Here is a 25020-nt window from a genome sequence, read left to right on the forward strand (position 1 = left end):
CGTCCGGCGCGCAGCGGGCGGGGGTCGGCGCGGGTCGGGTCCGGCCGGGCCGGTGMGGGGGGAGCGGAGGCGCGGGGGCTCGGCGCGGCCGCCGCCATGCCTGGCATCGACAAACTGCCCATCGAGGAGACGCTGGAGGACAGCCCGCAGGTGAGACAGAGGCGGCGGAGGCCGCTTCGGGCCCAGCCCGCCTTCGCCGGGCCCAGCGCTGCTTCCCTGTCGTTCCCGGCCCCGGGAGAACCGCGGCGGTGGCCGGGAGGGAGGGGGACGCCCCGGCAGCGCGGCGGGGATGCTGCCTGCATGGTTCTGCGGGGCTCCGACACTCTCGGCTCGAGCTTTGCGCCCCGGGTGTACCCTACGAATGCCCACCCGGGGCTCCGCGGTGCCGTCACCCCGCTGGTCCCGCCACCGCCGCGGATCGGGAGCGGGAGCGGGGCCGCAGCTCGGGGCTCGGGTGCTGTGGGGGCTGCGGCAGCGCCGTCAGGGCAGTGCCGGCAKCGGCTCCCTGCTCCCCACCCCCGCCTTCGCACCCAGGCTTGATTTTGGACACCTCGTGACCACAAAACCCCCTTCTCAAAACTATTTTTTCTCTTTTTTATTAAAACTGCGTTAAGGTTTAATGGACCGTATGAAGAGCTGGTACTGGATGAGGTGATCGCGGTAGTGGTTAATGCGGAGTGTAGGTGGGAAGCGCATGGTGCCCGGAGGCCTCCCATTGCTCCGATTCTGCTCTTCCATTGCTGWTTCCTGATCTGTGTCAGCGATGCCCTGTAGTGCACTGGTGTTTTCYTTCTGAAGCAGCAAATGCTTTATTCAGTTGTACTGATTTCTCTTGCTGGCAGTAGCAACAGCAAGTCCTTGTACTGTGAATCTTCCATGTGAGGTTWTTTGTGATASAGACAAGCAAAGCCTAATTCAGCTSAAAGACTTTGAGGTGCTTTAACAGTTGGATTTGGCAATATTGTCTTCTGGTTTAGGTAGAAAATWTACATCTGCCAGTCAATATTTCAGGTGAATTCTGTGAGTCAGGTGCTCAGGTAAGCACTCAGTGGTTTTCTGTCAGATTAGTTCGTTTGTTACATTTGTTAATTTCTGTTACTTTGAACTGAGTGCAGTGGAAATGGCAACAAATGTTGCTTGAAGAAAGCAGAACCCTCTCTTTCGAGGAGTTGMCAGGACCTCAATACATTCATRCWGGAATATTGCAATGCTCATCAGCCTGGGTCATTGCTTAGTGTTGAACTATGGCCTGGAGTTCGTGTTTCAGACACAAACTATAGATAAATTACCTTCATATCAAACCTATTCTGTGTCTGAGGAAAGGAAAGGTTTTTCTTTAATGTCCAAACCCATTCATTTCCTGTTGTGACAGRATAAAAATCTAACCACTGTGCTGTCAGGCCTAAACCAAATGCCAAGTTTACAGAGTCTTTTGCTTTGCAAAACAGAGCAATTTAMGTATTGACTTAGGACATCTATTACCCACACACACTTAGTGTGTATTTAGAGAGAGTTTCTGCTCACACTGATTTGCATTCCCAAAGCCTTGCACAACAAAAAAGCCAAGAGACTCTGGTAGCACAGGCTCTGGCTCATGTCACTTGCAGTGCCCTCCATGTGATGGCACAGAAGGCTGAACACTTACTTCCAACCTGGCGGTTTCGCTGTGCAGCATCTCACTGGTCCTTTTCCGTTTGCCTGCTCATATACATGGGTTGAAAGAATCCTAAAGAACGTCCAAAATTATGCCGAGTTTTACTAGAAACACAAGTAAACAATTCCTGTAAGTTTTTGCCAAGGAGAAGTCTGCCATAACTTGTTTACATKTTCAGGTTAATTTCTTTCCATCAGTATCATATTTTGAAGGCTGAACATCAGTAAAACATTTGTAAAATAAAACATAGAAGTACTTTCTTTTTTTCAATGTTCAGTTTTAAAGAGTAAGTATAATCCAGAAACCTTWCATGATACTTCTTTAAAATTTCAAGCTCAGGTTTATTTGTGTTCAGGTTTAAAGGTCATGAGTATATAATTCAGTGGTTATAGTACCATGTAATTTTTTGCATTCTTTCGTGTATGTCTCCTTTAGTGGGAGAGTCAAGGCTGTTAGGATGACACATGTTGCCACACCTGGCAAAGATTTGAGTTTTCCACTTGTTTCCACTTGTTTTATAAGCTAGAAGCAGCATTAACGCTATTTATTGTGTTGATTATTTTTTTAATATTTAAATATATTTTGGGCATTATATAGCATGACAATAGTTGTGATACAGCCAAGCATATAATGCAAGCTGAATAAAAGAATTTTACATCAAAAGAATGATCAAATAATGTACTTTATACAGGTTTAATATGTGTTCTGTGATTATCATTAATAGCAAAGAATCAGAGAGGTAGCTGAAAAAGACCTTCATGCTTCAAGGGGAGATGAACTAAAGAATTCAGTGATTTCAAGACAGCCTAAGGAAGACTAAGAGATAGAATTTCCAATTTCAAGTGTTTAACAACCATAGTTTGGGGGAAAAAAACAATTATGTGCTTACAATTCTTTCCATTTTCTGTCTGGACATTTATTTTAGTGTAAACCTAAAAACAGTACAGTCCTGTTCCTAAAACATTGTTAATGCATTTCTTTTGTGGCTCTTGCAAGCTCTACTCCTGGTTCTACAGCCAAGCATCTCAACCAGCATTTTAGGAAAAGCCAGTGTAGCCTGTGCAGAGTTACTGGTACCTCCTYTGTTTTTCTCCCTTTGGGATTTTTGTCTTGGTGGAAGGAAGCCATTCAATATCCTCATGGTGAGGAATAACCTTGCTTTCAAGTGCTAAAAGGATGCAAGAACATGTAGTCAGCATCTCATTTAAGCTTACAGGCAAATTATACCTGAGCAACCTGATTGCCTTCTCATCAAGTCAGTCATTTGGGTAGAAGGAAGAGCAGGGGATCTCAGTCACCCTGACTTATGCAAGGACTCTGACACAGTCTGGCAACATTCTTCTGGCCAAAAGGGAGAGGTATGGACTGTGACCTGAGTGGAAAAACAGGCTGGATAGCTGGGCCTACGTACAGAGATCAGTATTTAAGTGCAATGCATGGACAGTGATAAAAAGGGTGATTTTTGAGGTGGATGCTGTAAAGCATCCATGATGAAGGCAGTACAATAGGACACAAGAGTCATCAGGTTAGTGCGTGACACTAGCTAAGGAACAGACTGCAGGCTGGAGTAAGGACAAAAGGACAAATCTTTCCACTCTCTTTCAGTGGTGAGAGAAATGGATGTTGAGGACAATCAGATCTAGGTTGTATTGTTTGTTTKGKTTTGGTGTTCAGTTCTTCAWCCTTTTGATGACAGAATTGGTGGTTATSCCACAGGTGAATTATAGATCCAAGCACCACCACCAGCTGTCTGTGTTGACAATGGACAGTATGGGAAAGCCACAGCCTTTATTTGGATCTCACTGCAGAGGAAATGTGTGTACCTGGCAAGCTGTTTAATACCAGTCGTGTTTACCCTTCTCCTTAGGGATGTACCATAGTGGGTCCCGTAGTTGCCCACAATTTCAACTTTTAACAGTGTCACTCTCACTTGGTCCTTCCCATTTTGAAAATGTATTAACCTGGAGTGAATAGTGTAAGAACACACAGTAGAAGGAAGGCTGAGCTTGGATATCTGTAAGATTCTTTGGCATGCAACAGGTATTCCTTTAAAAAGTGTAGAAAGGTTTATGAAATTTTCAGTAATGAAATCTGAAATAATGCTAGTTAAGTCTGAAATTCCATTACATTTAAATTCTTCTTTTGTAAYTTGCCATGTTGGTATTTTGGCTGTTTGATTGTTACAGACCCGCTCTTTGCTGGGAGTGTTTGAAGAAGATGCTGCTGCAATATCCAATTACATCAATCAGTTGTTTCAAGCCATGCACAGAATATATGATGCACAGGTAGTGTTAATGAAATTCTAGAATGCATTCTGAAGCTTTTGAACCACATTTCATGTATCTTGCTTTTTTTGGCATTATTATGAGTAATATGCTTTTTTTAACTTCCATATTCTTTAAATGTAGAAGTGAAATGAAKTAAGTATTGTTTTTCTGTATGTTAGGGAGTGGTAAAGACTAAATTCTTGTGATTCTTTTTGCAACAGAATTTTTTATGACAAGTGAAATGGTATTCTGTTCTCCTAGTAGCTCTATTGTGTTTCCCAAATGTGTCTAAAATGTTACACACTTTAAAATGATCTTGGTGGGTAGAATAGTATGGATCAAGTGGGAGGTTATTTTTTACCCACAATATATTMATGTTTCACTAATCTAGAAGTAACTTTTATGCCAGAAACAGAACCCATTTAGTATGTTTTTGTAAAAAATGGAGTTTATGGCCATTTTTTATAATTGTATATTCTTTAACTGTTTGAATTTTTTACTGATTTTGCTTTTTTCCCTTTTTTTTTTAAATCAGAATGAGTTAAGTGCAGCAACTCATCTGACTTCAAAGCTTCTGAAGGAATATGAGAAACAGGTACTACATAAAAATCCTTCTTGTCTCTGTGTGGTCGGGACTGTGTATTTTTGTAGTCTTTTTTCTCCCCGAGCACAGTGTAGAATGTATTTAAGTTTGGTCCAGATAAAATGAACTGCTGTAGCTGGTGGTTCAAATCTTTGCCAAAATAATCRATTGTCTTTATATTAGTTCTTCCAGCTAAACCAGAATGAAGTTCCTCTTACCATGAAAAATATTAATATGTTCTGAAATATTTTACTTTGTTTTGGGAACTGCTTAGGGAGGTTCTGTTTAATTTTAACTTTATAAACATGTTTACCCTTAAGTGCTTTAATTTCAATAGTCACAAAAATAAGAGATTGCATTGCAATCTCCAATTAACAGCCATAGTTTACTCTGTGAGAATAATTCCATCTCTGAAAGCTTAGACTGTGGAATCCATAATTTTCATCCATGGCAGYCTGTACTGTGATGGGTTCTCTATTTTTAGTTTTGCTGCTGGGCCCCACTTTCTGAGGTTAAAAATGTTAARAACAGAAATTTGCTTCTTTTAGGAGCCAGCTGCTCCCTAACCTATTCCACCTAATGAGGTGAACTCCTTCGGTGTATCTTAACTGTAAAATATTTTAAAATAATGGAATACCTGATATACTCATAGAGATGATCCAGTTTTGTGAATGGCAGAAAACACTGCAAATAACATAACTCTTTTTATCTTTTCAGCGTTTTCCACTCGGGGGAGATGATGAAGTCATGACTTCCACTCTGCAGCAATTTGCAAAAGTGATTGATGAGGTAAGTGCTTGTATTTGCTTTGCTAATGTTGTCATGTATGGACTTGAACTTTGCCTAATTATTCCAGCCTTTTTTAAGCCACGAGGTACAGAAATGGCATTCATCTGTCGACAAGRTAACGCTTAATTGTACATTGCAACATCTGTTTAAAGTTAATGTAACCTGGAGATAAAGAATGAATTCAAAATGAGGATACAGTGCTGAGAAAGAATGTAGTTTAACTTAGCATAGATACAGTAAAACACTACAGGGTGGCAGTTAGCAACTGGTTACATCAGAGTGCCTGTATTGCCTGATTTCAGGTACCTGRCTGATAAAGAAAACTCTGAGCACATTAAAAGCTGAGTCAGGATGTGATCGCTCTCCTCACTTAAACAGCATTTTAGGAGGAGSATCACATTTTGTTCTACTCCTTTGAACTGGGAAAGATGGGCTGTGAGGTAGCTGGARGGAAACTGGAGAAATAAACTGACTGGTCAGGATGTATCGAGGCCATTTTTGGACATGATCCAGTTACTTGGAAAAGTTCAGTCAAGAACTAAACTCTAAAAGTCTTCTATAAAGACCTAWTGATGAGGTCTGAAACCTAGAAAAAAGTAGCTTCAAAAAAAGGAGTGTGCAAAAATATGTTGGAGTTGTACATGTCATCTTTGAGTGACATTAATGTCAACCTATTGTTGTGATTTGATTTGGTCTCAGCACTGTTTTCCTAAGATCTCCTTTCTCTTGTCTTTTTCAGCTCAGCTCTTGCCATGCAGTACTTTCAACTCAGCTTGCAGATGCAATGATGTTTCCTATTACCCAATTTAAAGAAAGGGACCTAAAAGGTAGAGGATTTGACCAAATACTGTTTTTTATCAACAGCAGTGGTAATAAAAACATGTGATTATGAAAGATTTTACTCAAGATGCTGGAGTGAATAGACTGCTGTGGCAAATAGGCTTCAAGTAGAAATTATAAGATCAAAACCCCAAGTAACTTTAATATCCCTATTGTGAGCGTTTTAGAGTGGGTATACCTAAGATAAGAATATCTTCAGTCTAAATTGAAATAAAAATTATGAGTCTTTCATAAATATTCTAACTCTTTATGAATCTTGGAAAATAGTTCTTTGGCAATAGTTTGCTGCAAAATTATGGATTAAATACTTCTTTTTYCTTTCCTTTGAGCAAGGGATCATAAATATCCCAAGGCTGATATTACTCCTCAGAACCTGGGAAAATCTCCTGTTAGTCCCCACTGAAGAGGCAGTAATTGCAAATCCCCTCCCTGAGGCAATAATTGCAAATTATGCTTTCCTATTGGAAGTTTTCAGCCACCAGYTGGTTTAGTTTGTAATGACCTCACACTTCTTTATGGACTTCACAGGCACTTCCTGGACAGCTTTTGTTCTTTCGTATTTGCTTTACCATAAAGTTGACCATGGCTGTCTGCTGGTTTATGTTGTAATATGGCACAAACCACAACCAAGATCAGAACAGGTGTAAGGGATTGTGCTGGTTACAATTTCCTGACACAGTGAGACAATAACCAGCTGGAGCACAGCTGATTTTAGGTAGGAGGAGTCAGAGTGTGAGTTGGGTTTTGATACTTCCCATCTCCTGTGCTTTCACTTCTCCAGCTCAAACCAGAACTCAGACTGGAATTACAAGTGAAACATTTGTGATGATGTTGACTTTCAAAGAACATGGAAGAGAAGATCCTCCTTACATATTAGAGTTCATTTTTTTTTTTTTTGTAAGCCAGACAGGCACAGAAATGATATTCAGGCCCCAGGTGGGAGCAGACTTGCCTGACCATGTGAATCCTATGTGGTAGCTCAGTGTGGTCCTAGTGTTACTTTCAACTGCTCAGTAGTGAAACATTACATGAGAAACTGTCATACATGACTGTTAGATTAATAACAACTTACTTAAATTGTGATATGTTTTTGTTCTTTTTTTTAGAGATATTAACGCTAAAAGAAGTTTTCCAAATTGCAAGCAATGGTAAGTGTAAAGTACTTAATCTTATCAATGTTAGAAGACAGCAGTATTATTGTAGATTATTACTTGTACTTATTGAATGAAGTTAAGCCTGTGGGCTTAAAGTAACTAATTAAGGTGTAATTTTTCTTGCTGGTACTTAGGCACTCAACTTTCCYTGGTGCACTTGTAAATCCCCGCTTTGTGTGCTGAAGCATTAAAGCAAATTGACAGGGTTTTTTACCATATTTAAAATGTATGTATGATTATTAAATAATGTAGGATTGTGCTACCAAAATTAGAAAAATAGTAAGGTGCTAACTCACTTCTTAAAGTCAGGACCAGATCAATAAACAAATTTTACCTCCCTAAAATGAATTTCATAGTTCTCTTCCCTATTGTTAGAAGTTATTTTTTACCCATGTCTAATATATCCACGTAGAGAACTTAAGTAAGATTCTACTTCTCTCACTGAATTGCTTCATTGCCTTGGAAGAAAAAAGGATTAGACACAAGTTTTTGTAATGTAGTTTCTCTACTTAATGCAAAGTTCTTCTTTGAAGAATAGTGGATGTTGAGGAAACTGGTGACATTGGAGTCTGGTTACAATTTTTCTTTAGCCCAAGTATTGGTAGCAGTGAATTGATTATAAACAGATAAGAACAATTCCTCAAGGTGTTAATATGACAGAACTTTGCATTCAGCTTTCTGTGTAACACAGTGATATAAAAGGTTTTCTGCTSTGTTTCATAAGTCATGAATTTATAAAAATGATCATAAATTCTCTCTTGATTGTTTAGACCATGATGCTGCCATAACCAGATACAGTCGGTTGTCAAAAAGAAGGGAAAATGAAAAGGTTTGTAAATAATACAAAGATTTTTAGAGAAGAGAAATAATTTTTGTCTTATATATATTTATGATGGATCACAGTGTATGGCAGACTCCACCTGCCATTAATAGTTTATGTTTTAGCAATCTAAAGGTTTCTCCAGTACATGCCTATCTTGTAACACTCATAATGCTTTAGGAATAACATTGTGGTATCATACTAATTTGCTTCTGGGAAGAAATAACCACCCTTTCCAGGGAGAAAAGAATGCTGTATTTGTTTTTCACATATCTCATGTATAAATTACAGCAGCAGAACTGCAAAGTAAAATATGCAGCTGCTGGTGATAGAGGGTGGAACGTGACTGTGGGTTTTTCCTTGCTGGCTATAAAGCTGTCCAGAAGGCATGTGATCCATGCCAAGTCTCAAACATTCCTTTTTCTCCCCTCCCCTTTGTGTCTCTTCAGATCAAGGCTGAAGTTACAGAAGATGTATATACTTCAAGGAAAAAACAGCATCAGACTATGATGCATTATTTCTGTGCGTTAAATTCTCTCCAGTACAAAAAGAAAATTTCTCTGCTAGARCCCTTGCTAGGATACATGCAAGCTCAGGTAATTTCAGATTCTGAAAGTAGACGTAGAAGTGGTTCATGAAGGTTGATATACTGAAATCCATTGCAAGACCTCTTCTGCAATCCAAGGAAGGAAATGGGGAAAAAGACCCACCCACCACTTGTCTGAGCTGCACAGCTGCTGCCATGACTGTGCCATTGGCTAACACTGGTCATTGCCCACTCACTGCAGCAATCTCTTCATGATATTAAATCCCTCATCCCATCAGAGTCTTTAGGGAAGTCTAGGTGACAAATATAAAGATTAACTCTTCCCCAAAACCCAGATGGCTGAATTTGATACACTGCCTAAATTTTCATTGCTGGGCACTTGATTCCACTGATGGGAAGAACTGATTAGAGCTTTCATGCAGGCAAGTCCACGTGGAAGTGTATCTTCTCATCAAGTTATGTGGAGACAGTTAGTCATTCTTATGTCAGCTATTCTGAAATGAGGTAATCCTCAAAAGTGACATCACTGCTGTTTTCAATCAAGGCTGTGGAAGAGCCAGAATGCTAAAAAACATTCTGGTTTGGTTTTGCTGAATATAAGTAAGTTCTTGATTGGTTTATTAGAGGATAGGTGCAACAGAAAATACAATCATGATGAAGTTATTTGGAGAGACTTAATTTCTATTTTCTGAAGTATGTCTAAGCATGGGGGGTTTGGGGTTTCTTTTTGTAAGTCAAACTTTCCAGCATCTGTTACTGCCACAGTGACCTGAGTAGAAATTAACTTTTGCATACTGTCTGAAAGCTTTCCAAAGGCAAGAACTCTTGCTTTCTTTTGAAACTTTGCAACTTCTATTTAAGAACCAAGCTCTGCATGTTTTGTGCAGCAGACTAGTGCAACCTGTTGCTTAGGTGGAGCTTTTTGCTGAATCTAAGAAACGGAAGGGCAGGGCCATGTCCTGTGGCTTCCTGTTCTGAGATTTCTCATGGCTAAACTCAATTTAGCTGTGTCAGATCTCCTGGCCCATTATGAATTACCCTGTATTTACAATACATGTTGTCCATTCCCTGTGGATGGCCCTGGACAAATCCTCACAGGTTTGTTCTCTCTTATGTGCCCCARATAACCCCAAATAACASCAGGTAGCAGAGTGGAGGCCTTGAAAAAGGACAGAGAGACCTTGGGKTTTTTTCCAGGGCAGCTCCTGTGTTTTTCTGTATTTCCTCCAGGCAGCTCTGTGCATGTCCTGGTGACACAAATCCCACTGCAGTGCCAKCAGCAGCCTTCACTTGCAGCCATGAACACACTTTCTGCTCGTTTTATTAAGGGGCTTTGGTAGGAATGAGGGATGAAACAGATTTCTCTGAGAAACTTTAATCTCCAATGGCTTCATCTGTTAATTGTTAGTGTAATTTTATCAATGACTAAATTCTCCCTTTTCCTCCTTTTTATTTTAAAGATAAGCTTTTTTAAAATGGGTTCAGAAAACCTTACTGAACAACTGGAAGAATTTTTGACCAATATTGGCACAAGTGTACAGAAGTAAGTTGGCTTTGTTGAATTTTGAACTTTTATCAAGACAATTATTTTTTCTGTTTTACTTAYTAATAAATTATCTTTATTAATAACACATTTTTAATCTTAGTGTTCGCAGGGAAATGGATTGTGAAGTAGAAAACATGCAACAAACTATAGAGGATTTGGAAGTAGCCAGTGATCCACTGTATTTGCCTGATCCTGATCCTTCAAAATTTCCTGCTCACAGGAATCTGACACGGAAAGCTGGCTATCTCAATGCAAGAAAGTAAGACTAACATTCCAGAGTATTCAATTTTGTGAAAGCTAAAGAAGCTTTTTTTTTTTTTTTAGATGTTAGTTAGGCTGATTTGACATAATTAGTTGAATAAGTCACATAGGAGCTATTCTGTTTCTTTCTTTTGACTTGTTCACCCAATTAGTATTAAATTAATTGTTACAGTGGTATAATGTCATTCAGATGCAAAGCATAATTATCCTGATTTTAATCTAATTTTCCTGAATTTTGACAGTTAGAAAAGTTTGAGAGTGTAATTTCCCTGCATCATAATAGGGAAGTAACCAGGTTCCATCTATTGGGATTCTTCTATAAGTATATGTTAAGGCTTTGGGATCCAAGTTATTAATAAAAATTATTATTTTGTTATATATAAGGCAAAACATTCTGTTAACCAAAACACCCTTTGAGTGATCTTCTGGATTCCGTGCAGAGTGGCTCCTTGTCCACAAGAGGGAGCCTCAATGTGCCTCTAATGAAGTCCAGCAGCTGTTCTTCAGAGTTATTTTAAGAATCTTCAGTGTATTTTTATTCTTCAGAGTTATTTTAAGAATTTGTAACATTCATGTTTTTTTACTGTAATTTACATAATAGGCTCCAGGGAATAAAAAAAAATAAGGTTTACTTTTACAACCACAGTTGAAGGAAAATACTCATTGAATGAAGCATGAATTTCTGTGGTAGAGCACAATTGTAGCAATTAATATTATAGAGTATCTGAGCAAAAATTGAGGCTGACTGAGGACCTCTTTTTATCTTTTAGTAAGACAGGGCTGGTATCTTCCAGTTGGGAGAGACAGTTTTACTTCACTCAAGGTGGAAATCTGATGAGCCAGGCRAGAGGTGATGTAGCTGGGGGTCTTGTCATGGATATAGACAATTGTTCTGTGATGGCTGTGGACTGTGAGGACAGGCGGTACTGTTTCCAGATAACATCTTTTGATGGCAAAAAGTAAGTGCTATTACATTGCTGTTTCCTGTAAGAAATACTGGACTCACTAATAAAGAAAAGAAAGATGGTCTGCCTTTGGCCAGATGTTAGCTTGATATATTTTGTGGATGTTTAGAAGCAGAATCTGGSATGTCCTTTTAACATTGTAATATCTGGATTTTTGTTTATAAGMTCTATAATGTAGCTGAGAAGTATTTCAGAATAAGATTGTGATAACCAGTTTACAATCATGTATTATTGAATTTTGTGAGTACTTAAGTATTACATGGGCACAATTAAAATTTTGTTGCTTTTCAGTTTCTGATTGAAAGGAAAGCATAGGTTCCTTCCCTTCCTAATTAAAAGGACTCAGCACAAACAGAATCTTCAGCCTTTCATAGCTTCTTGTTCAGTGTGTAAATATGAAAATGTGATTTCCTGGATGATTGTATATGTGAGGCATTTTGAGTATACAAAATTGTCATTTCCATTCTTCTCTTTCAGGTCTTCAATCTTACAGGCAGAAAGTAGGAAAGATTATGAAGAGGTAAGCTTACAGGAGGTTTGCATGGAGCCCCCTGATTTTCTGCTTCACAGAAAGAACACATTCCTAGCCAGAGCTGGATACTGCATATATTCCAGTCAGTTTCCTCCTTTAGAGAAAAGTTGAAAAGTCAGGAACAGGAACAGATGRTTTTCCAGAGCAAAGAGAGAAAGCAGATTCTAGATTGCAAGGGGCAAATTCCACAAAAGGCAAATTGAATTTTTRTAATATATTGAGGAAACAATGTCATCTGCAGCACAGAATAATGAAGTAGAGAATCCGGATGAGGTTTTTTTTTAGTTCCTCAAGAGTTGTGAGTTAAGCCTTCTTTAGTTTAGTTTTAGTATGACTAAAATAATTTTTATGGGTAAAATCTAAAACTGAGGGGCAGTATGCAGGTGGCAGTGAATTTATTGACAAGCTGGGTGTGCAGAATATGTGGCTTCCTGAATTTACAAAGAAAGAAAAAATGCTGAAACTAGCAACTCAGCTATTCAATYGAGTTTGTTTAGAAAACATGACAAATTAATTTATTTTCTTTTTTCTTCCTCTTTTTCAGTGGATATGCACCATAAACAACATATCTAAGCAGATATATCTAAGTGAAAACCCTGAGGTAACGATAGTAAAATTTATACTTATCAGTAATATGTTTACGTTTATATTTATACAGTAAATCTGTATTTTTACTTGTTGGATGATTTTTCCTTGCTAAATTTGGGGAATTGGCTCAGTCAAAATGGTTTTATAACAGAGCATGTGTCTGTATATGAAGTGTATCTTCACAGGTTTTAGTTCATAGTTAAGGGCTGCATTTCTCAAATGAAGTTTTTCTTTTTTTTCCTGGCTACATTTGCTTGTTTTGCCAGATCTATCATTGGAACTTTTCTCTGTTGCTGTCTCTTATTAACAYTGGCAGTCTTGTAAAGCTGTGTCTTCACTTGAATTGAGAAAGTTACATCAAGTTATGTGTTAGAAGAAAAATCAGAGGAAAATGGTACAGATGGGTTAGTGAAAATTTAAGAMTGCAAGATTCTCATGAAGGGTTGAGTTTATAACTTCTCCCAACTGCATGTAAATAAAACTAAAACCTGAACATTTATTTTGAGAGCATTTTTTTCAGTTATTTTTTCCCATCTCTGCTGCAGGAAATTGCTGCCCGTGTGAACCAGTCAGCTCTGGAGGCTGTGACTCCTTCTCCTTCCTTTCAGCAGAGGCATGAGAGCATRAGACCAGCTGTGTAAGTGAAGCAACTAGAGAGCACTTGAAGTGTACACATAAAAAGAGAACCCTGGATAAAGTTCCAGGGGGAATAAATAATGTCTGTTTTGTTATGTGACTTCATAATGGGATTTTTCTTCGTGTGTCCAACTCCTGGAAGCAGATCTCAGATTGCTTGATATACATTGATAATACATTGACATTAATGAATGATAATACATTGACATTAAAACAACCTGATGCAATTATTAATTAAAGTAGTTACTTAAATTTGACTAGATACATAAACTCTACTTGTTTTCTATACCCTGATCTGCATGTTTTTAGGTTTTGCTTTTTTTGAGATCTAAGTTGTGCAATCTTGTATCCTCTATGGTTTAATTTATTATGAACCCACCTGAACTCACATACCCTAATTCTGCCTTTTTGGTTTTGTTGCAGACAATCTCGTCCTCCTGCAACTCGTACCAGCAGCACAGGRTCACTGGGATCTGACTCAGCAGCTCTCTCAGCACTTTCCTTGGATTCACTTGTTGCCCCTGACACTCCCATCCAATTTGACATAATATCTCCAGTTAGTGAAGATCTGCCTGGCCAGGCAAAATCTTCAGGGCAATCGGGCAGGTAGGAAATGTAGAGAAAAGGAAAAAATCCCTAAGGTTAATGTTACTGATTCAAAAACAAGCAAACCAGAAAACCACATTTAAGCTGCAGCTCCAACATACACATTGCCTTTTCCCTGACTGATGTCACAAATTTTGCAGTGGCCAGTGAAACAAAACAATTTGTTTACCTGTTAAATGGAATTGAAAAAAAAAGGCTTCATTACATCACTAGAGTCAAGGTGCAGTTTTCTATTTTGCAGCAGCTTTTCTTGCTTTAACAGCCAATGCTTTTATTTATTGATTTATTTTAAACTTTTGGTTTCACAAAGTATTTTCCTTTCCTATTGCTTGCTCACCCAGCAGCTTGGGTTATTTCCTCTTGGAAACTCAAGAGAAATTTGGTAGCCCTGCCTCCAGGTGATGATGGCATACGATGACACTCCTCTTAAGCTGAAAGGTGAGTGAAAATGATCTAGGCTTCTAGAGTAATTTCACATAAAGACAAGTTAAAATCATCTAAGAGTTCATCCCAAAACATAAAAACATTTCTCCTACTTATTATATTTGAGTGGGAGATGTACTAAAAACTAAAGACCTRTAAATCATCATTGCATTTCTGGAACTTTATACGATTCAGATATTAAGAAAATGTATTTGCAGATCCAGCTGCTCTTAAGAACAACAAAAACAGCCAAAGAAGTTAAAACTAACTTATGTGACTCTTATCCCAAAAATGTGTTATTTTCCCTTCCCTTCTAAGAAAATACTTGAATTTTGAATTGCATCTCACAGATGTAAGAGTTAAACTTATATTCGAGGTTTTTTATTGACAGTTTTCTTTTTTTTATTTGGTATAGCAGGACAAGCAGATGGCCAGCTAGATCCTTCAGAATATACTGAGCTAAAATAGACCTGAACTTAAACTTTCCAAGAAGTGGAAAGTTTAAGACTTAGCTCAATTCCTGTTGTAGCCTGACCTAGCTCAACTGATCAGAGCAGGGTGCCAGTAACACCAAGGCTGTGGATTCAATCCCTGTATGGGCCATTCACTCCAGAGTTGGACTCAATGATCCCTGGSGGTCCCTTCCAACTCAGAATATTCTGTGATGTCATCAGTAATAATTCTAGTCCAGAAAATAATRCTTTTCATGGCAGAGTTAATAGAGTTGTGCTCAGTAGTTTCAATTAACCATCACCTTCAATAAAAAACTGCAGTGTTTGTCCAGAGAGGTAACATGCTTTCCTTGGTTTCTGACRCTGATGACATATATTTAAATATTATTTTTGCCTTTTGAGAGATCCTGTGGGATTTTGCATTTMCTGTTCCAGTTTAATATTAAATGACAAGAAAAGTCTGAACAATAGAAGATACTAGTAGAAAAAAATTGCCTTTACTGTACTTAAACAGGTCAGCATTTAATGGGATGGTTCTTGATTGAATCCATGTTCTCTAAATGCTGTAGCAATGCCATCTTGACTTCAGAGTTCAATCTGGAAAAATTTTATTACCTTAAACCAGACATCTCTTTTGATAACTGATAAAACAAACCTGGCACTCAATCTGATGTGTAACTGAACAGTTTTTTTCTCATCATTCTGAACTTTTAGAACACTTAACTGTTGAGGTGACACTTTTGTTAATCCCATAAAAATCCTAATTTGAAGTATATTGAACCCTTGCCAAKAGCTTTTCGTCTATCAGCCAAAGAGAAAGGGTGATTTCCTCTTYACAAATTTTAAATAAAATGTCCCCRTTTGCTGTGCTCATTACTTTACTATTTCTGAAAAATGCAGACTTGGAAGCCTAGAGTATTTTCACTTTTCTTTGTAACTGATAGTAATTCTGTCTGTGAGAGCCAGAAATAGCCACATTTCTCTTGACCCTCTAGGAGTAAAACCCCAGTGATGTTTTGAGAAAGCTGCATTTGAAACAAACCCAGGGGCTTCTCTTGAGTAAGTAACACCTTGAGAGTGATGAGAAGTGGGTGCTCCTATGGAGTACTGAAAGGGCCTGGCTTTTGGCTGTGCTTCCTGAAGCTGTTCTTTGAAATTTCATCCCCTAAAACTATACCTTTTCAAACATAAACAAGATTTTGGGCTGGGCTTAATTCAAATATAAAAAAAAAAAAAAAAGAAAATGTGAGCAAAACTTTCTATGGTAGCAATAGGACAATAATATCTGGGTTTTTTTCCCAAAATATCATAATGGGCCCTCAAATACACCGATTTATGTCTCACTCCTGATTAAATTGCTTCTCCTTAGGATTCATGACACATTATTCCTCCAGATTACAAGTTTGTGAACTCATTATTATGTTGGTAGTCAATGCAGCATGCGACTACTGCATTATCCATGAATGGTTCCTGGAATCTGACTCCTGGTTTAATGTTTTCATTTTTTAATAGACGCACAAATCCTTTTGGTGAATCWGGAGGCTCAAAACCTGAAACAGAAGGTAAAACAACAATTTTATTTCAATGCAAAATAAAAGTAGAATTTGAAAATTATATTTGTTTTCATCTGTACTTCTCTCTTCTAATGTAAYGCCAGTTTTAAAATGCTTAATTACATTGTAATGTATTTGATATGTTAAATCAAACTACTGTCTGAAAATCTGTTGTMAGAATGATTCATTGCATCTTTTGTATTCTTTAACTAAATGAAAAGATGTGTGACATGCTGTGTAATAACTGCACCTCTGATTGCTAAGTAGGAGCATTCTCTTCCCAGGTTAGGAGGAGTTTAGAGTTTTCCTGACTACAGTCCAGGTTTTAAATGGGAGACCCAAAATGGAGTTGACTTTTTTCAATACTTTCCTTTTTCCTTAGATTCAATCCTTCATCAGTTATTTATTGTAAGATTTCTTGGCTCTATGGAGGTGAAGTCTGATGAAAGCCCAGATGTTGTTTATGAAACAATGCGTCAAATACTCGCTGCTCGCGCCATCCATAACGTGTTCAGGATGACAGAATCACACTTGTTAGTCACTTGTGACTGTTTAAAGTAAGTTTCCTTCCTGACTTTTACTGTTGTTTATTTAAAGAATGATCTTCTTTCATTTGGTAAAATTTACTTTCTGGTTTGTCTTTAAAAACAAATTTTTAGGTTAATTGATCCACAGACACAAGTTACAAGACTACGAGTAAGTAACTTTCTATTTTAAGATAATTATACAGCAATGTAATTATTTTATTTTAAAATTATTATTATTGGATGTTAGCAAAAATCACTGATAGCATGAGCTTTCTAGCCAGTCTACCACTAAAATTAGGAGACCTATGCAGACATTTAGAAACACTTGCAAATCAGGTTTAGGGGAGTGATTTCAATARGCCAAATCGGCTTTTGAGACTCTCCTCCTCCTGTGATTTGAGAGAGTAAAATATAAGAGAGAGAATATTCATGGAGTCTCATTGGTTCTGAAATCGAAGAGGGTTTGTTTGCTGCTTGGTTTTTTGTTTTGTTTTGGGGGTTTGTTTTTAATGCATAATTGCCTTGAGGGTATAGAATGGTTTCTGGTTTGATTTCTTGTTTTTCTAATTCTTTATTAAAAATGTACTTGAAGTAAGTGGAATTCTCGTTAGTATATCAAATAAGGCCAGCTTAATTCTTCAGTAATAGCAGTCTTTATTAGTCATATTTCAAAACTATTCCCTCTCCCCCTTTTTATGCATAGTTTGTGGTCTTCCATTTAATTTCTTTGTGTTTTTAAAAACATTCAAATTTTTGGAGGCTCTGAATTCYTTTCCTTTCCATAAAAGGAAATCTTGAGCATGAAAAAATGTCATGATATTTAAAACTTGACATAAAGTTCCAAAGTGCTCCAAGCTGTAACCTTGTGCAGGTGAGATAGATGAACTGAGGCTGTGTCCCATATGCTAAATGCAAACATCTAATCCTAGGAAAAATATCCTATCAGTTTATAACAGCTGTAGTAGGGGCTCTCAGAATTTTAAAASTTATCTTTTGATAAGTCTTAAAAAGATAATTTGAATTCCAAACTCTTTTAGGGAWAAGAATGCAAAGCAGTTTTAACAAACTAATGAGGGTGTGTGGTTTGTATGGGTTGGGGTTTTATTTTTCTTGCTTGTATAATTCAGGAGAGCTAATTGCAGTTAAGGTTTTTGAGAAGTAGTGCCTTTAGATGGAACTAAATGTTGAAAGCTTAGTCACAAATGTAACTATAATGAATGATTAAAACAAAATAAAAAAGGAGTGTATCCATATTTAGGAAGACAACTGACTCACTGCAAATGTGGTCCCTTTTCTTACAATGGAATATGTTTTTTCATGTTTGCTCATCTTTGGAATAATTTAATCCTTGCTGTCTGATTTGATTTAATCTGTGTTTCACAATTATATGTTTAATCAGATCTTGTGCTGTGGTTGTGCATTAATTCATGTGCAGTGTATTGAAACCTCGTGTAGAAAATGATTTGGAGCCAGTTTTAATGTGTCCATATTTGGTCCTTTTGGCAGTTTCCTTTGCCCAATGTAGTTCTGTATGCTACACACCAGGAGAACAAGCGCCTGTTTGGATTTGTGCTTAGAACCTCAGGAGGGAGAGTGGAGAGCCACCAGACTTCCATCTGCTATATATTTGAATCAAATAATGAAGGGGAAAAGGTATTGGTGATGGTTGTAACTTGTATCAGTTGTGCATCTGGATTMCAAGATCCATTCAAGCTGTCTAAGGGATTTTTTTGTTTATGTACTGAAAAACAGTTAAACCTGTCAGTTTAAGGACCTGCAGGTGTTTTAATATGCTATTATATCTAATAGGGGATGCTGGCTTAAATTTAAAGACATTTTTAATTATTTCCTATCTGTTTTGTGTTTAGATTTGTGACTCTGTTGGACTGGCCAAACAGATAGCTTTTCATGCAGAACTGGTAAGAATCTTTTTGGGGCAAGGGATACTTGAGAATGGAAGGAAGGRTGYATATTTAATATGTGTAATAGAATGTATTCTGCAAGGTGCTTGTGGATGCAGTAATACTGTTGTGTATTTTAAGRTTTTTTTTYCTAGAATTTCAATTTAAATTCAAATAAAAAGACTGACCAGTATCTCCCGTAGAACAATATTCAATGTAGGATTCATTTTGCTACTTTTAACAACCATACCAGTCCTTTAAGAGCAGAACAGTCAAAACAGTGATGTCACAGACTTRATACAGCTTGTATCACTCAGCAGTGTATCAAACATCTCTGGCTGGTCTTACTGACTGTATTTACATTTTTGCCCTTTAGGATCGAAARGCCTCAGAAAAGCAGAAAGAAATAGATAGAGTCAAAGAGAAACAGCAAAAAGAACTGAATAAACAAAAGCAAATTGAAAAGGTACSTTTCATCATTATTTCTTAATATTAATTTTTTTCTACTTACTCTTTTTTGCAGTTTTGTCCTCCAAACTCCACTATCATACTCTGTGGTGTGAGTTTATAGATTATTACGAAGTTAATTATTAAAAGTGTTTCCTGAGCAGGTTTCGTATATTTTGTATAGTAGTTTTTAAAAAGAGAAGATAAATGACAAAATATCCTTAGAGGGTTACTTAAGAGCAGTGCTTGAAAGAACACTTATCACAGGCCAAAAATAATTTCAGTTGTTGATGGGGCTTTGGTCACACAATGAGGGGAGGGGCTGAAGAATCATAGAATTGTTTAGAGAAGACCTCTAAAAGATYGATTCTTTTGGTCTTTTAATTCCCTTTGTGCAGAAGGCTGTCCACTGATAGTATTGATAGATCATTTGGAAGTCATGTTAATGGAATAAGCTTTTTCTGATTTCCAACCCCCTTTCCCTTAGGACTTGGAGGAGCAGAGCCGGTTGATAGCAGCTTCCAGCAGATCCAACCAGAGCAGCGCAGAGGGACAGTTCATGGTCCTTAGCAGCAGCCAGTCAGAAGACAGTGATTTAGGAGAAGAGGGAAAGAAGAAGAGAGAATCTGAAGCCTRAGGTTGCCTGCTTCATTGAAATTGCAATCATGGATATATCTGGTGATATGGCACAAGTTCTACAAGAGGTGGAGGGTCTGTCATGTTATAGAAAAGACTTCACAATATGTAGACCCTATTATGCCTTGATTTTTCTTTCTCAGTTAAGTGATTTCCATTTCCTGTCAGTATAATTTCTCTTGTATGCCAGATAAGCATGGTGATGCTGCCATGTTTACTACAAACCTATTTTCTCAAGGCTTCTCTGCAGTATGGGAAAAAAATGTGGGGGTTATCCCCACTTACCTCTGTGCAATTGACTGCTTTGGAAGCAAAACTGAAAATTCCTTGGGCTTCAGCAGTAACACTGCAATTCGTTCTTTACAGTGCACTGTGGAGAACACCTTGCTGGAAACAAAAGTGGATGTCCAAATAAGACAGTGCTAAGCTTTACCCAATTTGTTGCACATACTTGTTCTTAGATTTAGAAAGAAGGATCCTCATTAACATCAATGAGATGTACAATAGTTCTAAGCAGAAGGATCTTTTTTGTTTCACTTTGCACTGTATGATACTGTCTTGATTTTTTTTTTTTTTGGTGAATACAATGATGAAAAACTTCTTTCAACAGGAGAAAAAGATACTGTCAGACCTAGAGAATAGCTGATGAGATGCAGTTGAACTTTGTTGCATGAGGAAAAGCATTCCTCATCAAATGATAAGAGTAATGTATATAGCCTCGTAGCACAAGTGCCATGTTCTTGGTTTTTCCCCAGTACTTGGAATAAAAAGCTGTAAACCTTTGATTTCATTTTTATAAAACGTGCTTAGAGTTGCAGGAACATCATAAATTCCATCATATGAAAAARTTTTCTGCATAGATAAAGCCTTGCTGCCAGTACACTTCATCTACTGAAAGTAAGTTGAGGCTCTTTAGTCTTTTTATGGAAAATGATTTTGCAAACAGAATTTACAGAACAGAATTTTCAGAACAGARTTCTGAAGTAAGAGATGATACTAATTCTACATCCTAGAGTTAATYCTGGAAAGCATTTTTCAAAGTGGTGTCTGTTTACAGTTTGTAATCTGCACTCCATATTCCATATCCTGTGTAATATTTATTTTGTATAGTATTAGATGTCCATTCACCTTTTGATCCAGAAGAGAAATCTTGTTTGAAGAGAAATATTTATTTTTGCACTAATTACTATAAATATTAAAATCCAGTGGAACAGAAGATAGCTTTCTAATAGTGGCATGAAAATAACAGGATATGTAAAGAGAAAAGAATATACTTATATTCCAAGTTATAATATAACAGTTATGAGTGATTTTCAGTTCATTGCAGGGCATTTCTGGTGTTCAGGAATGGAAGCAATTTTGAGAGTATCTCCTCAGCAGCTGGTGATGGCCCAGCCCCTCGTAGCTGGAGTTGCTCAGTGCTTGATAAAGTAAGTGAGGAATCTCAGGTGGTGTCTGCTGGATGGCTGTAGGTGACAGAGGGCTCTTCTAACCCATGGGAGTGCCCTGCCCTGGCTRAAGCCAGCATCCTCCTCCTGCCCTTGGTGCTGGAGATGTCACTTTGTGTGCAGAGTTCTGGCCTCAGCTCCTGTGACAGAAGGGAAGGGCAGCAGTGCCTGCCCTCMCAGCCCTGGCCAGGACCAGCACAGGCAGCTCTGGGCAGAAGTTGCACCAGAGCCGGGCAGGGGCTTGAGCAGCCACCAACAGGAGGAGGGAAAGGCTGAGGAGGAGAGAGSCCCCAGGTTCTCTTCCTGAGTTAGTTACCGGGTCCTGTTCTAGTGCATTTTTCATCCCCAGAGTAGCCAGTCACTTGTAGAAATATCTGCTTTTGCTGTTGCCCARTTAAGTCCAATAGAATTGCCCTGTGGCCAGATTTGGCTGGCACACTGCCAATGGACCACCAACCAACCTGAGGCGTTTTTTAAAAGACAGTGGCATTTTTATTTCATATCTAGGCCTCCATTCTCCGCTTCCATTTTTAAGAGACTATTTTTACTCTTGCCAGCAAAAATGTACAGAGAGGCAGCAAATCTGGTTTTTTCCCTTYTTGTGTTTAAATCAAGGCTTACAGGGAGTGGCAAGGCAGACTGTCTTTGTAAATTGTTCCAGTTCATGTTTGTGTTTGTTTTTTATTTTCTGATACTTTGTTTTCTATCAAATAATGCCACAGGGTAGCTCAAGGTTACTGTGTCTTACATCTTTCTGGAGTGAGGATCTTACTCACTGAGGMTGAAGCAGTTTTGAAACAGCACAGGAAGTCTGAAATCAGTGATCTCCAGTGTCTAGAATCCAGTCCTCAGCTTGTCAGAGAAGGACTGATTGTGTAAAGCACCGGGGCTGCAGTAGCCCAGGCTCCAGAGGGAAGACAGATAATAGACAAGCACTCTCATGAAAARGCATTTCTCATCTGCAGCCTGTTTTGCATTAGCCTTATTGAAGAAATATCAGAAAATGGAATTACTGTATTTTTCTCAAAACCTATCATTACTATTTTAGATATGAATCTGCAAAGATGAGGAAGAAAGGCTAGTGAAGTTGGCAAGGGAATTTACTGTCATATGGGATTTTTTTCATTTAGCAATAAATATTGGAATTATTCCATTTGCTTTTCAGGTTTCCCATCTATGCCAATATATGTAGCTTTCTAAAACAGAGTAGGAGGGARGTGCATTTCACTTAATGTTGGATGATTCTCATCTTAACCACTAAATTATTGATACGCATGAATGAAATGTAGGGGTTGGTTTTTTGCTTATTTAGGGGAGTTTCATTAGTGTAAAATGAGCAAGAAGGTAGAAAAGCATCTGGGCTAATGAAAGCTGTAAGAGCAAAGGTCGAGTCAGCAAAGCTGAGGAAGTCAGACTGGAATKGTGATTGAGTTGGCAGGGGGTGAGAATTGCTGAGCTTTGCCTAAGGGGAGGATCACACAGGGTGCAATTAGAACTCTCTGAAGGCAAAAATAGCTGCTGAGGTTTTATCCATGCCCTTCCTCCCAAAAAGAAAAGTTATTTGGTACTTTTTACCCTATATGGTTTAGAACTCCTTCATTAGAAAACAGTTTTGTTAATTAAAACAAAAATCAGAACCCTTGGTATTTTCATTGAGAGTATGACTTTTAGTGGGAACACCTCATGYTCTGCTGCAGTAGGATTTCACCACCTGAGTATTTTATTATTGTAACTAAATTACTAGTTGATTTCCTCTCCTAAATTACAGGGGATTAAATAAACTCTCCTGTTTATTATTTCCTATTGACTTTGTATTCACAAACTGATCTTTCAAGCACTTTCAGCTGAAGCTGTAGTTTGCTTCATGTACATCTRCTATGATTTCAGTCACTCCTGAAAGTGAGTGACTGAAATAATTATTTCAAGTCCATAATACTGAAGTGACTTCATGTAGGTACTGAATTGGCAGTGTTGTTCAGGACTAACTGCTGTGTTGCTAATTACAGCCTCATAATGATTGCCACACTTTTATCCCTTAGATAAGAGGATATGAAGCTTGTTACACTGTGAAGATTTACACACTGCAGACCAAGCCAGTCTTGCTGTCAGTTGTTTCAAGCTACATACATTCTTTATGTATGTAATGGCATGAATATAAAAATATATCAGATGTGCTTATGGGTAAGCATTTTATTGCATTACAGATGATAGCTGGCACTCCTCTGTGGCCATTGCCACATTTGGCCAAGTCTGAACCCGAGGACAAGGTCAAAGTCATGTGCAACTTAAACATATCTAACTGGGTATGATCAGCTAGTGAAAAGTCATTTGAATGCCATAGTCTTACTTCCTTAATCTGTTTAGGTTTGAAATTGTACTGTTGACAATTTACTGTCGAACAGTAAAGTAATATTTCAGAGTTAAGAAACATTTCCCTTCTAGAGAGCTGTCAGATTACCTCTTTACATAGATGTAAACCYAGAGCTGAAAATCATGAAACAGCTGAAGCTATTTATGAAACTGTAACTGATGTACATGGATATAAAGAAATAAATTTGCCTGTTTAAGTTGAATTCTATCTATGTTTAAGGTTAAGATTAATTARTTGCACAGCATTTGGGACAAGCCAGTGGTGAAAACTATGCTACAATATAGTCTCTTATTATTTAGGAAATAGTTCACCTAGAGAAAGAAAACTGCCACTGCTTAAGTGAATTTAGTAGAGATATCGTCTAGTGTAACAGCAAAAGCTGATACTTTATATTCTTTCTCTTGTTCTCTATTACAAAAATACTTGCAAGTTAATTGGTCCCCAAGGCTTTTTGTTTTAATTAAGTACTAAGTTGACATTTGTTTCCCTGCCACAGTGGTATCTAAGTTGTCACGACAAGAGTAAGTCAATGTGTCATTGTGAATGCACTTGTATTCCTAATGAAGTTTATATTGCAAGCCGAGGATTTTGTACAATCTTTCTGGTCGTTTTTATAATACAGTGGAGTGATCAAATTCTAATGATGGTGTTCTGGATTGGTCCTGTTCTGGTGAAGTGTAAGTGATTTTTGCAATGTTTGAGACTGACTTGCACATTTTCCCTRAATAGCTGTATTAAAAACCACCAATGGCATATTTATGTCAACTCTGTTGTGTCTYAATCTTGGAAACATGGATAGTAACCCTATTGTGCCAGGGCTCCAGTCAGCATTTTGTATACTAAATAAAAGCTTAACTATAGTAACTATCTGGGTGGGACTTGTACTGATGCAAAAGCCTTCTGCATTCTTCATCATACTTTCAGGAAATACCATTATTGGTGACAAAATGTGTTCCCTTGCATTAAACAAAGGTCTAACATGYGTTTATAGCCAGCCCTCTGTTGTCAAGTGTAGCTCAGTCCTCTTAACTTTTATAGTATTAGCCAGATAACCTCAGAGGAAGTTGTTATACTTGGGAATGCTGATAACTTATTTTTGCAACAATCAAAGCCTGAGGGTRAACAGGAGCTGTGGCAGCTGGCTGGGCAGGGCCCGTGGTGGTGCAGTGACACAGGACAGTGAGGGCTCTGCAGAGCCACGGTTCAGGGAACAAGCCCAGTGCTGAGGCTCTACCAGCASAACCCTGACCACAGGTACTGGACATATCACAGGCTAAGTTAATTATGTGATAAACACCATGTAAAAAACCATGGGCCATAACCACATTATGGTTAAATTTGTATTTTATAAGGTTTGTAGATTTTTCTGGGGAAAAGCAGACTTTTGAATTCTGTAACTTCCATGATAAAGATGCATGTATAACTATAAAAAAAAAAATCTATGCTTACTTGATTATGAAGGAATAAATGCTAC

At 37.9% G+C, this 25020-nt stretch overlaps 1 protein-coding gene across 1 annotated transcript; it reads left to right on the top strand.

The window, feature by feature from the left end:
* The first annotated feature begins 37 nt into the window (after positions 1-37).
* On the top strand, positions 38-25018 carry APPL1 (adaptor protein, phosphotyrosine interacting with PH domain and leucine zipper 1). The gene is given in 22 exon segments (XM_057373416.1): positions 38-150; positions 3841-3939; positions 4457-4516; positions 5222-5293; positions 6033-6120; positions 7240-7281; positions 8058-8116; positions 8557-8703; positions 10115-10197; positions 10301-10459; positions 11232-11420; positions 11904-11946; positions 12503-12559; positions 13092-13183; positions 13606-13788; positions 16176-16225; positions 16599-16773; positions 16876-16912; positions 18250-18396; positions 18612-18662; positions 19021-19110; positions 19579-25018. Coding segments are annotated over 22 exon segments (2145 nt in total). The 5' UTR covers positions 38-96; the 3' UTR covers positions 19747-25018.
* Positions 25019-25020: the final 2 nt, after the last annotated feature.

The sequence above is a fragment of the Malurus melanocephalus genome, unplaced genomic scaffold, assembly GCF_030028575.1.
Source record: "Malurus melanocephalus ecotype Western Australia unplaced genomic scaffold, MMel_1.1 scaffold_196, whole genome shotgun sequence".
Lineage (NCBI taxonomy): Eukaryota > Metazoa > Chordata > Aves > Passeriformes > Maluridae > Malurus > Malurus melanocephalus.